This window comes from Corylus avellana, chromosome ca8 (genome assembly GCF_901000735.1).
Source record: "Corylus avellana chromosome ca8, CavTom2PMs-1.0".
Lineage (NCBI taxonomy): Eukaryota > Viridiplantae > Streptophyta > Magnoliopsida > Fagales > Betulaceae > Corylus > Corylus avellana.
This window is the reverse complement of record NC_081548.1, coordinates 2,833,097-2,843,564: the sequence shown is the minus strand read 5'-3', so window position 1 is coordinate 2,843,564 and position 10,468 is coordinate 2,833,097. Positions and strand designations below refer to the sequence as shown.

General features: G+C 35.7%; 1 protein-coding gene across 1 annotated transcript; it reads right to left on the bottom strand.

Moving 5' to 3' along the window:
* Positions 1–5,200: 5,200 nt before the first annotated feature.
* On the bottom strand, positions 5,201–10,162 carry LOC132190365 (homogentisate phytyltransferase 1, chloroplastic-like). Its single transcript, XM_059605335.1, has 11 exons — positions 9,731–10,162; positions 9,540–9,623; positions 9,377–9,451; positions 9,090–9,173; positions 8,851–8,940; positions 8,466–8,567; positions 8,194–8,289; positions 7,657–7,728; positions 7,310–7,405; positions 6,967–7,071; positions 5,201–5,534 (listed from the first exon to the last, which is right to left on the bottom strand). The coding sequence occupies exons 1-11, from the start codon at positions 10,094–10,096 to the stop codon at positions 5,493–5,495; spliced, it is 1,212 nt and encodes a 403-aa protein (XP_059461318.1). The 5' UTR covers positions 10,097–10,162; the 3' UTR covers positions 5,201–5,492.
* Positions 10,163–10,468: the final 306 nt, after the last annotated feature.

The window sequence follows — 10,468 nt, the reverse complement described above, 5'->3', positions numbered from 1 at the left end:
AATTTTGGAGGATTTTTGGAAAGTGTAGCATTTCTCTCGAATCAAAAGGAAACCATAATGTCTCATAAACATACAAAATGAAATCTCAAAAGCAGCTCTTACAAGTTGCTTGAGACACTGAAGCTCAAAGAAATACAGACTTTTACATTAACTTGCAGTGCTAAACCACTACTCTCATCCAAGAAAGCTAAAAATGTTAAAAAGCTGCTAAGCCAAAAAGCTACAAAACAAGCAATGTCAAACTTATTATTATGTATTCAGAACAGGAATATACTAGAGGAAAGAAGTATAACCCATTAATTTATAGAATAAACTGGAAACATCAATTTATAGAATAAACTGTGCGATATGAAGAAACCACGATTAACCCATCAATTCAAATTCCTCAAAACAGTAAATAAACATTGAAACATGTCAGGGAAAGTACTCCTGGGAGTTCCTTACAACAGGGTTCTTAAAAGAATTACAATATAACAAAGCTCCGAAACATATAGAAAGTCCTAACACTGATTCAAAATAAGGTAATGAAGCAAAGGTATAGAGAGCAACCAAACATCTCAGAATCCGAGCTTGGTGCGGCGCCAGTGCCTGCGCTTCGCATTGTACCTGAAAGAAGACAGAACGATGGGAATCGTTGGCATTTGAAAGAAACTCGGTTTTAAATTATACAAAAGATTTAAAAAAAAAAAAAAAAAAAAGAGTTGGGAGGTTAAGTGGGTAATAGACTAATAGACCTGATCGTGTTGTCGGTTCTCATCCGAATCCAGTGGGGGATCGGCCTGTTCTGACGCATCTTCTTCGCCAGCTTTTTCTTAATTATAAAGGTCTTGTGGGAAGGCTGCTCATGTATACAAACATATTCATCAAAACCCATATCAAGAATTCACTCATTTTTCAACAAAATTCACTAACAAATGAGAGAGAGAGAGAGAGAGAGAGAGAGAGAGAGAGAGAGAGAGAGTACCATCTTCGCTGTTGGCGGTCGCCCCTGCAAATGCTTCGGGAGGGAGGAAGTGAGCGAAAAACCCTGGTAGAAGAGAATCCCTAGGTGGGAGAGAGTTGGGCCGTTTATATCAGATATGACTCTGGTCCAGACAATCCTCTAGGTCGGTGGGCGATATTTCTATTGGGCCTAATCTAGTCTATGCCTTAACCAATTACTTGGTTTCAGCCTTGGGCCGAATTCCTAATACAGTCCATTTCTGATCCGATGACCACCCTCCTTTTTTTTTAAAAAAAAAATTAATATTGAGAAAGGGTTACAAGAAAACAAATAACAGGGGGGACAGTCCCTAACAATAAAATTCAAACAAAAAATATAGTTTTAGTATAAAAAATAGCAGACATAACTTGAAATGTGTGACAAAATGACTATGTCCAAAGTTTTTTAAATATAAATCCAAGCAAAAATCTTCAAGAGGTAGTTTAAGTGGCTGAGAATCACCGTAAAACGGAGATTACTAGTTTAAATCATCTTTTTACCTCCTCTTGTATGGACATATCAAAAAAAAAAAAAAAAAAACAGAAAAAATCTGAAAAAAGTATCGCTTGAGAGACGATTGTAAATGCAAACCACCGAGGTGGGGCAGATTGCTATTGCAATTGCCTTGTTAAGGCGACTTGGATATTTTGATAAGATAATCAGCACTATAAAAACAATATATGGATCTACCAAAGAAGAGCTTTGAACCAAAGTCCTACAAAAATCAAAAAGTGTATCCGTCCATTGAAGCTCAAAGGACTTCAATTTATTATACTTCCACAACAAAAAAAAGGGGCACATGTAACAAGGGAGACAAAAAGCAAATAGAAATAATTAACAAAGCCAACGATCTACAAATTCGGCAGAGAGGGAGAGCGATGGAGAGGAATGTGTCACCATGCACAGGGAAGGAGGATTTGGTGGTGCTAAGGGGAGGCCGAGGGGGGTTCAAAGGGGCATAAGAGTATTCATATGATGACCTTGTTAAGGAGTTCTTTCTCTGCACTTAGGATGCTCGAATTGTTAACAATTTAAGCAGTCTCATCAAAACTCTCACAATTGCCTGCATGATTATAGGAACAAGTCAATAAGTTTTCAATAATTAAGGTTGTGTTTGCTTCGTAGTGAAACATTAGGGTAATAGATAAGGACCGAGATTTACTTCAATTAATTGTTCTCACAAACACAATTTGACCAACTACAATCTGAATAAAAAATTACAATCAATCCCAATTTCCAATCTCAAAGATACTCTTCATCCTCATAAAGTGGAAGTCATATTCTCCTTTGTGCTGATTTGATTTTTATTTGAAGTGTAAAACATTTCCCATTATCCGTATTTTTTTTTTTTTTTTTTTTTGGTTACACTAAAGATACAAAATTGTTTTGTGGAAAAAAAAGTGACAACATTAGGTTAGGTCCAAGTGTAATATTAGCCAACCGACCTAGAGAATTGTCTTGGGCCAGATATAAAAGGCCCATCTCTCCCCTACCCTAGGGTTTCTCTTATACCAGGGTTTTCGCTCGCTTCCTCTCTCCTTGAGCATTTGCAGCGGCGACCTCCAACAGCGAAGATGGTACTCTCTCTCTCTCTCTCTCTCTCTCTCTCTCTCTCTCTCTCATTTGCTAATGAATTTTGTTGAAAAATGAGTGAGTTCTTGACATGGGTTTCGATGAATATGTATATATGCGCAGCCTTCCCACAAGACCTTCATAATAAAGAAAAAGCTGGCGAAGAAGATGCGTCAGAACAGGCCGATCCCCCACTGGATTCGGATGAGAACCGATAACACCATCAGGTCGATTACCCTCTTCACTTCCCAACTTTATTTATTTATTTATTTTTATAATTTTTTGCTATAATATTTTGAATAATTTAAAGCTTTCTCTGAGTCTCTTTCAAATGCCAACGGTTCCTTTCGGTTTGTTTTCCTTCAGGTACAATGCGAAGCGCAGGCACTGGCGTCGCACCAAGCTCGGATTCTGAGGTGTTTGGCTGCCCTATACCTTTGCTTCATTACCTTATCAGTGTTAGGACTTTATATGTTTCGGAGCTTGATGTATTTTAGTTCTTTTAAGAACCCTATTGCAAGGAACTCGCAACAGTGATTTCCCTGACATGTTTCAATGATTATTTACTGTTTTGAGGAATTTGAATTGATAGATTAATCTTGGTTTCTTCATTTGGTACAATTTTCCTCTCTTTTGTGATTCTAGATAGATATCGATACCCAGCTCGATATTTGCAATTGCTATAACGTAGCACCTGTTTACTTTTAGAGGTCCATAGATATACATCAAATTTTGGAACAGGGGTCATCTTTATATATCATTGTGTGGGAGATAATTATGTTTCTCTGTGCTGAATGCTTCATTATAAGTTGACTTTGGTGGTTCTGTAGCTTTTGTTCGTCTCCCACACCACATTTTTTTTTATTGGTAAGTTACACACGCACCTTGTAGACATTTTTAGCTTTATTGGATTGAGAGTAGTGGTTTAGCCATGCAAAGTTATTGATTCAGACCATGATTTTTGTATTTCTTTCAGATTCTTTGTCTCAAGCAACTTTGGAGAGCTGCTAATGAGATTTTAATTTGTATGTTTTTGTGATTTGGGACAATGGGTTAGTTGTGGTTGCTTTTGATCCAGTTCAGATTATATACATAATGTATATTTTTTTTTTTTTGATAAGTTATATACATAATGTATATGATAATTAATTAATTGTTTTTCTTTAAAAAAAGATGTATCCAAATATGTTGTTACAATAGCATAGTACTGCAAGAAACTATGTGGCAATAACTATTAGCCCCCCCCCCCCCTCCTTTTTTTTTTTTTGACATTATCACTTCAGCAAAGCGAGATAGTAGTTGAATTGAAGTGTGGTTTCATGCATTACTCGCAGCTCCAGGGGCTTGATTTCTAGTTTTTTCTGTTTGCGGTTACAAATTAAGTTGGGAGTTTCCTCGATTTTGCTCTAATTGCAAAATTTGGATTTTATATTTGGAGAAATAAGATGAAATTCTATTGGGGGTGAAACTTATGCTATCTCAAGAGGAGTGTTACACTCTCAAGGAGTGGCTGGAAAAATCACTGTTGAATGAAATAATAAATAAAAGTACATATAGCATCCAATGATGATTTTCATTGTCATGTCAAGAAGAGCACTTAGGAGTATGTGTTGTATTTCTCCCATCTCAAACCATATTGGATTGGTGTTAAGATCCCATTTTCACCTCACCTCCCATCAACTGCATATACATTTTGAATTAAGAATGATTAATTGCCATTTGTTTTGGTTGCTCATTTCTGCATTGAGTAATGTTATATACTACACCTTTGTTATACTTTTACCTTGCTTGGTTGATGTGTCACTATTAATCATTCCTTTGATTTTGTTTTTTTTGAACTATGGCTTATCTAAGGGTTGATCGACAATGTCACATTAGCAAAATAAGATTAAAATATGGTTTCTAACATTTTATTTTTATGCATTTTGCTGTTTTCTTTTTCTTTTTCAATTTAAATTTGATAACAAAAGATGTATGCCTTGTCTATAAATCTTATCCTTCCCCACCATGTATTGTGGTCCTTGTGGATGAGTGTTTTTTTATTTTATTTTTTGAAATTACACCTACTTTCTCTGACTTGCACTCTATTCGCAAACTTTAAAAAGTTATAGTCGGCTTCCTTTAATTACGGTTTAGATTAGATCCGACGGAAAATGCATAACTCGCGATACATGCAACTTAATTGAAAACAATGGATATTTTTATCATTTTTGCATTCATTGTTAGGATTTAACACAAAATTCTAATGAATGGGATAATTGAAGAGGGTGTAAGTTGGAATTCCCCCTTCAAAAATAGTATCATGACTTATGATTGTCGATAACGGTATAAAGAAAAGAAGGTAAAATTGCTATAATAGGAATACGCAGCAGTAGAAATTCATAAACCCTGCAAGACCATACCTTGTTTTAACATATGCTCACGAAGCTTTGATTTCAGCAAGAACAGAATTAGTGAAGAAACTTTTCCATGATTCAATAAGAACTTCAATGCTTCATTTTTCATGAGCATGTTCAAGAAAGCTTCTTAAAAAGATAATGTTTTAATTACTAGTCAGTCTAAAAGTTTGTATAGGCAAAGTTCGAACACAGAACCTGAATTTTAATGCCATGTTAAATCATAAATTATTCAAAAGTTTAAGCGGATAAAAAATAATTTATTTAATTATATAATCAATATTTTAACACATAACATTGAAATCTGTTGTCTTTAATGGGTATTTAGAACTCATAATATTACAGCACTAATCAACGATTTACCCCCACAACTCATAATATTACAGAACAAAAGTTATCATCATCATCATCGTCATCACAGCATAAATGAGAACATGGTAATCTATCTTCTGAGAAATGATATTTTCTTGCAGGGAAGAGCCATTAGGCAGAGACAAAGCAGCATCATTTGTTGTATTAATTCTCGTACCCTACAATTCTTGTCACCTTACAAAAGGAATGAGGAAGTACTCGGCATAGAACAACTGCAGAAGCAACATCATAAATCAGTGTTGAGTTGATAAAATTCTGTTTCTTTTAAAACCAACCTTGCAAATGAACTATGATCTTGGGTGAGAGAAAAAAAAGTCTGGGTATCCCTAGAAACTAGATCAATATATTTGGCTGAAATTTTAATTAAAATAGTATGTTGGGTTTATGGGCTAGCAAGCCCACATAACCGAAATACTAAGCCAATCTAAGCCAAACGTTGACTCACTGACTAGGGTTCACCAAACAATTGAAGCACGGAATCCTCTCCCATACCACTTGGCCATTTTCGTGCCACATGGGCCATACTTATAACCAAACCATGTACCTCAAACCTTAAGTATAAAGTGTGCGGTAATGCGAATAAACGTGAGATGAATCACCCTAAAAAGAATGATTGTGCAAAAACTGGCGGTAAGCAATTGAGAGTAGGTCTCTATAAAAGATAACACAACCAAGTAAAAAAAACTTTTAGTCTCTTCCCAAAACTTTGTCCTATTTATTGCTAAATTATTCTCTAAACTATGATCTTGAGTGAGAGAAAAAAGTCAAGCAATTGACTAGGCTTCTGTTGTATCAAGTTGGATATCCCCTAGAGACTAGATCAATTCATTTGGCTGCAATTTTAATTAAAATAATCTGTTGGGTACTTGGGTTTATGGGCTAGCAAGCCCTCATTACCGAAATACTAAGCCAATCTTGGCCAAACGTTGACTCACTGACTAAGGTTCAACAAACAATCGAAACACGAAATCCTCTCCCATACCACTTGACCATTTTCGTGCCACATTGGCCTTACTTATAACTAAATCATGTGCATCAAATCGTAAGTATAAGGCGTACAGTAGTGCAAACAAACGTGAGATGAATCACCCTAAAAAGAATAATTATGCAAAAATTGGTGGTAAACAGTTTAGAGCAAGTTACTATGAAAGATAATACACAACCTAGTCAAAAAAAACTTTTGGTCTCTTCCCAAAACTGTCATATTTATTGCTAAATTATTCTCTAAACACTTTGTTGATTTAAGCATCAGAGTCATCTCTACCGGCTCACATTAACAAGCTCTTTAGCTTACTTTTTTTTTTTTTTTAAGGTACTTCTGATTGACATTCCGACACAAGAGAAATTGTTCTAACCTAATCAAATTATAGTTATTTGTGAAGATTGTATTTTCTGGGATGAGTCAATGTCACGTTATGTAAGAGATCTTCTCAAAGACAGTAAAGGCATCTGATTTAGATAATATCATTGCAATGACTTTCAAAGGGCGCCTGAAAAAAATTTACTATGTGTTCGTCAATTACTACCATTTAAATGATGGGTCTGTTCTATTTGATGATTCGTTATTATAACAAGAAGAACAATTTCATCACCATGTATATTCCAAATTCCAAGAGATCACCATTGTTGCATTGAATCACTCACCTTCCATATGAACATGTAAAAAGAAGTTACTGATTCTTTACTGGTAAGATCAACTGTTTGAGCTCGAACCCACAGGAAGGAAGCAAGGGCCAAATGCCCTAATGTCTGCAATAAAAAAAAATAAAAAAAATCAATAAATGGACACACAACATGCAAAAATAGTTGTCAATGCCCGAGAGGGTCCAGCTCAAATGGTTGACTCGTTTAGTTAATACTACGTGAACAGTTGTTTGATTCCTCATTCAACCATTTGGAGTTTACCCGACAAGGATAGGTCACGAAGCGGCCTACCTTTAAGGGGTGCCACGTCATTAAAAAAAAGTTGTCAAGGTACAGTACATACAGTAACAAGCTTGCTTGGAAGGAATGATGAAGAAGCCCCTGTCACCACAGCAGCCCCGTATGCCATTGATAGCATGTTAACACAAAGCCAAAATACCTATCAAGAACATCACAGTACATGTAAGGCAATATTTCAAGGTTTTAAAATTTTTTTTTTAACATGTGCTCCACATGGTTTCACTTGAGATCAGGTATCAGGGAAAGAAAGGAATTTTTTGGAAACACTACAATTAGTTGGGTTTCAGGTTTGTGAACATCCCAAATTTTCTTGTCTTCTCCATCCTCTTCTAGGAAACCAAACAGAGAGTAAGGAAAATGCAATAATCTAAGTAATATTCATATACTGACCTTTTCTTGACCCAGCTTAACACTGAATGATTGAATGCCAAACTCTCTATCACCATCGACATCAGGTATGTCCTGTCAGAATGCCAACAAGATGTTAGATGTATATCAATAACCATAAAATATATGCAGCATGATGACAGGCACAAGTGATTTAAATTTTCTGAACAAAAAAGAAAAAGAAAGATACTGCAGCAAACTAGATAAACAATGGCTGCAGTGAAAGATCCATAAAAATCGGTTTATTCCCTTTTATATTCCATAGCATCTGAAGGCACAATCCCTGGCTCTTTAATGGAGCTCTTCATCACCTCCAGATTATAGTAAGAATCAGGAACTTTTGAATGGTGATTTGTATTCGTAGTTTGCTAATTTCTCCTCTAGTATCCGATGGATATATATATATTTGGAAATTCCTTGACTTGATATCTTATCTTAAGGAACATATGCAGAGTATCTTATTCAAACTCTCAAAATCAACTATTCACTATGAAGAACGCTTAAATGGAATTGCCTGGTAAAATTCTAATTCCGACTAACCTTGAATAATGCAATGACAGCAGAGAAGAAGCACATGAAAGTTGCAGCAAAGACCAATGATTTTGTTATCATGACTGGTCTACCAAGCACGTATGTCTGCAGTTATGGCACCACTTTTATATGTTGATCAAGAATGGAAGAAGAAACTCAATCGGGAATGCCAAATTCGAATTTGAAATAACAAGAACAAACTCTCTTCATCAAAGATAGTAGTCAAAGTGCCATTTTGATTGCACACTGAGTCACCTATAAATTGAAGAAGCTGTACATACCTGGATGTGTAAAAAGAAAGCAAGTTGAACAACAACAGCCCTCACAATAAGGATGCAAGTTGCAGCAAGAAATGCGTGCCTCTTCCATCTGAGCAAAGGAAGCTACAACAGAGAAAGAGATAGAGACAAACTTTGATCAAATTATTCACAATACATTGCTACTGAGTTTGTTAGGGAACCAGCTGATATTCTTCCCACACACACGCCAAAAAAAAGAAATTTCAGTTCAATTTAAATCACTTAGATGTATTTGAGTTTGTTTTATACTAAATTGTCTTTTAGTTATATTGGAAGATTAGGTCTTTTATTATATTAGTTTTGGTTGATTGTCTTTTCTTGAACTTAATACCACACAACAAACAGAAAGGGCATATAGGAAACTTACTTCAATGGAATATGCACTCCCAAGCAGAAAACTCACGAGAAGTGCAGCAAAAAGTGGTGGTGATTTGAAGATGATCCCCATAGCAAAACTCTGAAAAATAACACCAACAGAATTGATATGTGAAAATTTTTTGGAAGCCACATGTACTCTGATTGCTACTCACATGCCTGCCTGTTCAATTAAATTTTCTATAAGCTTAAGTTATTGGAATAACTGGTGATTTAACAATGTCAACTAACCATCGCTAAACATGTTGCAACGATCGTAATTCCGGTTCCCATCGAGAAGTCACCGGAAGCGATAGGGAGATTAGGTTTGTTAACCTGCAAAATTGTAAAGAAAAGACTGATAGCAAGCACAAGATGGGTGCCAAATATATGGAGATGTATATTTCAATGGGGGCAGTCATGCAATGTAGTCTCAACATGACAACAACACAACCTTAGAATTTGTCAGTAGGATAAATGTCTTTTTTTTTATTTCAGTTTACTCTAGTGTATGTGCTGCATCTACTGATATTAAGTACCTTGTCTATTTCAACATCGAACAATTGATTCAAACCCACAACGTAAATGTTCATGAACATTGAGGGTACCAATGCCTGAGACAACAGGAAAACAAGAAAAAAAATGTTAATTTGGACATGATCAACACAGGCAAGTTCTTCTCTACATAACCAAACCCTGTACCTTCAATAAACCCATAAAGAATGTGGGAGAAAGATCCGCAATTGTTTCTAAAGGAAGAAGAGAAACCGATAATATCCCTGCAATCTGACAAACAGAAGTGGGCAAAATTTAATAACCCTGTTCAATTTCTTGTCTTCTCTCAGCAAAAATCCAATCTTTTTATCAAACGGTGCATGTATGGAATCACTCACCGTGCCAATCACAGTGTGAGGACGAGAAAACAAGTAGAAAGCTTCCAATTGCTTAGAAAGCAGATTAACAAAGCTCGTCGAATTGTCATCCTCTGGTTTTGATGAATATTCATGCTTGCTTGTGATAGCATGCCGGCATTTATTGGCCATGTCACCATCTTTTCTGATGCTTATGCTCTCATGGCTTCTGATATCATCTGCCAAAGAAGCAAACATTCTGGAAGAACTTGTGGGTCGGCGCCATTCGATGGACTTCCTTCGGAGCTGCTTCACTGAAAACACTTGACATTGAACAACACAACCTAAACAAGTTGGAAGACAACTCAGGTTGTTGGCGTACAAAGTGGAGGAAACCATGAAAACCATTTACGTAATCACTTCTGGCACATAGAGATTGGCAAACCAAAATAACTTTTTTTTTTTTTTTTTCCTCTTTTTTTCTTCAAACAAAAGACTAAGGAAGAAGCTTTAACCTCCTTCCGTAAGAGGAGGAAAGTATGCTTAGCTGCCCCCACTTTAAACGGAGCTTCATGGTTATATACACATGAATGAGATAGATTTTGAGTCGGAGACCGTTTATTCCTTAATTAATTCTGTCTATTTTTTGTTCCGAGAGTTGTTAAATCCAATGATAATATTTGAAGTGTAATGTTATTTAATGATAATATTTGAAGAATCATGTTATTTAGTTGATTGATATACGACTGTCATATAAAGATAATGTAGCAGTAAAAATTA

Coding starts and splice junctions, on each gene's coding strand:
- LOC132190365 (XM_059605335.1), bottom strand. CDS start 10,096: ATGGTTTTCATGGTTTCCTCCACTTTGTACGCCAACAACCTGAGTTGT. Junction 7,729..8,193: donor CTGTCATTGCATTATTCAAG/GTTAGTCGGAAT, acceptor GCATTCTGACAG/GACATACCTGATGTCGATGG. Junction 7,406..7,656: donor TTAAGCTGGGTCAAGAAAAG/GTCAGTATATGA, acceptor TGTTCTTGATAG/GTATTTTGGCTTTGTGTTAA.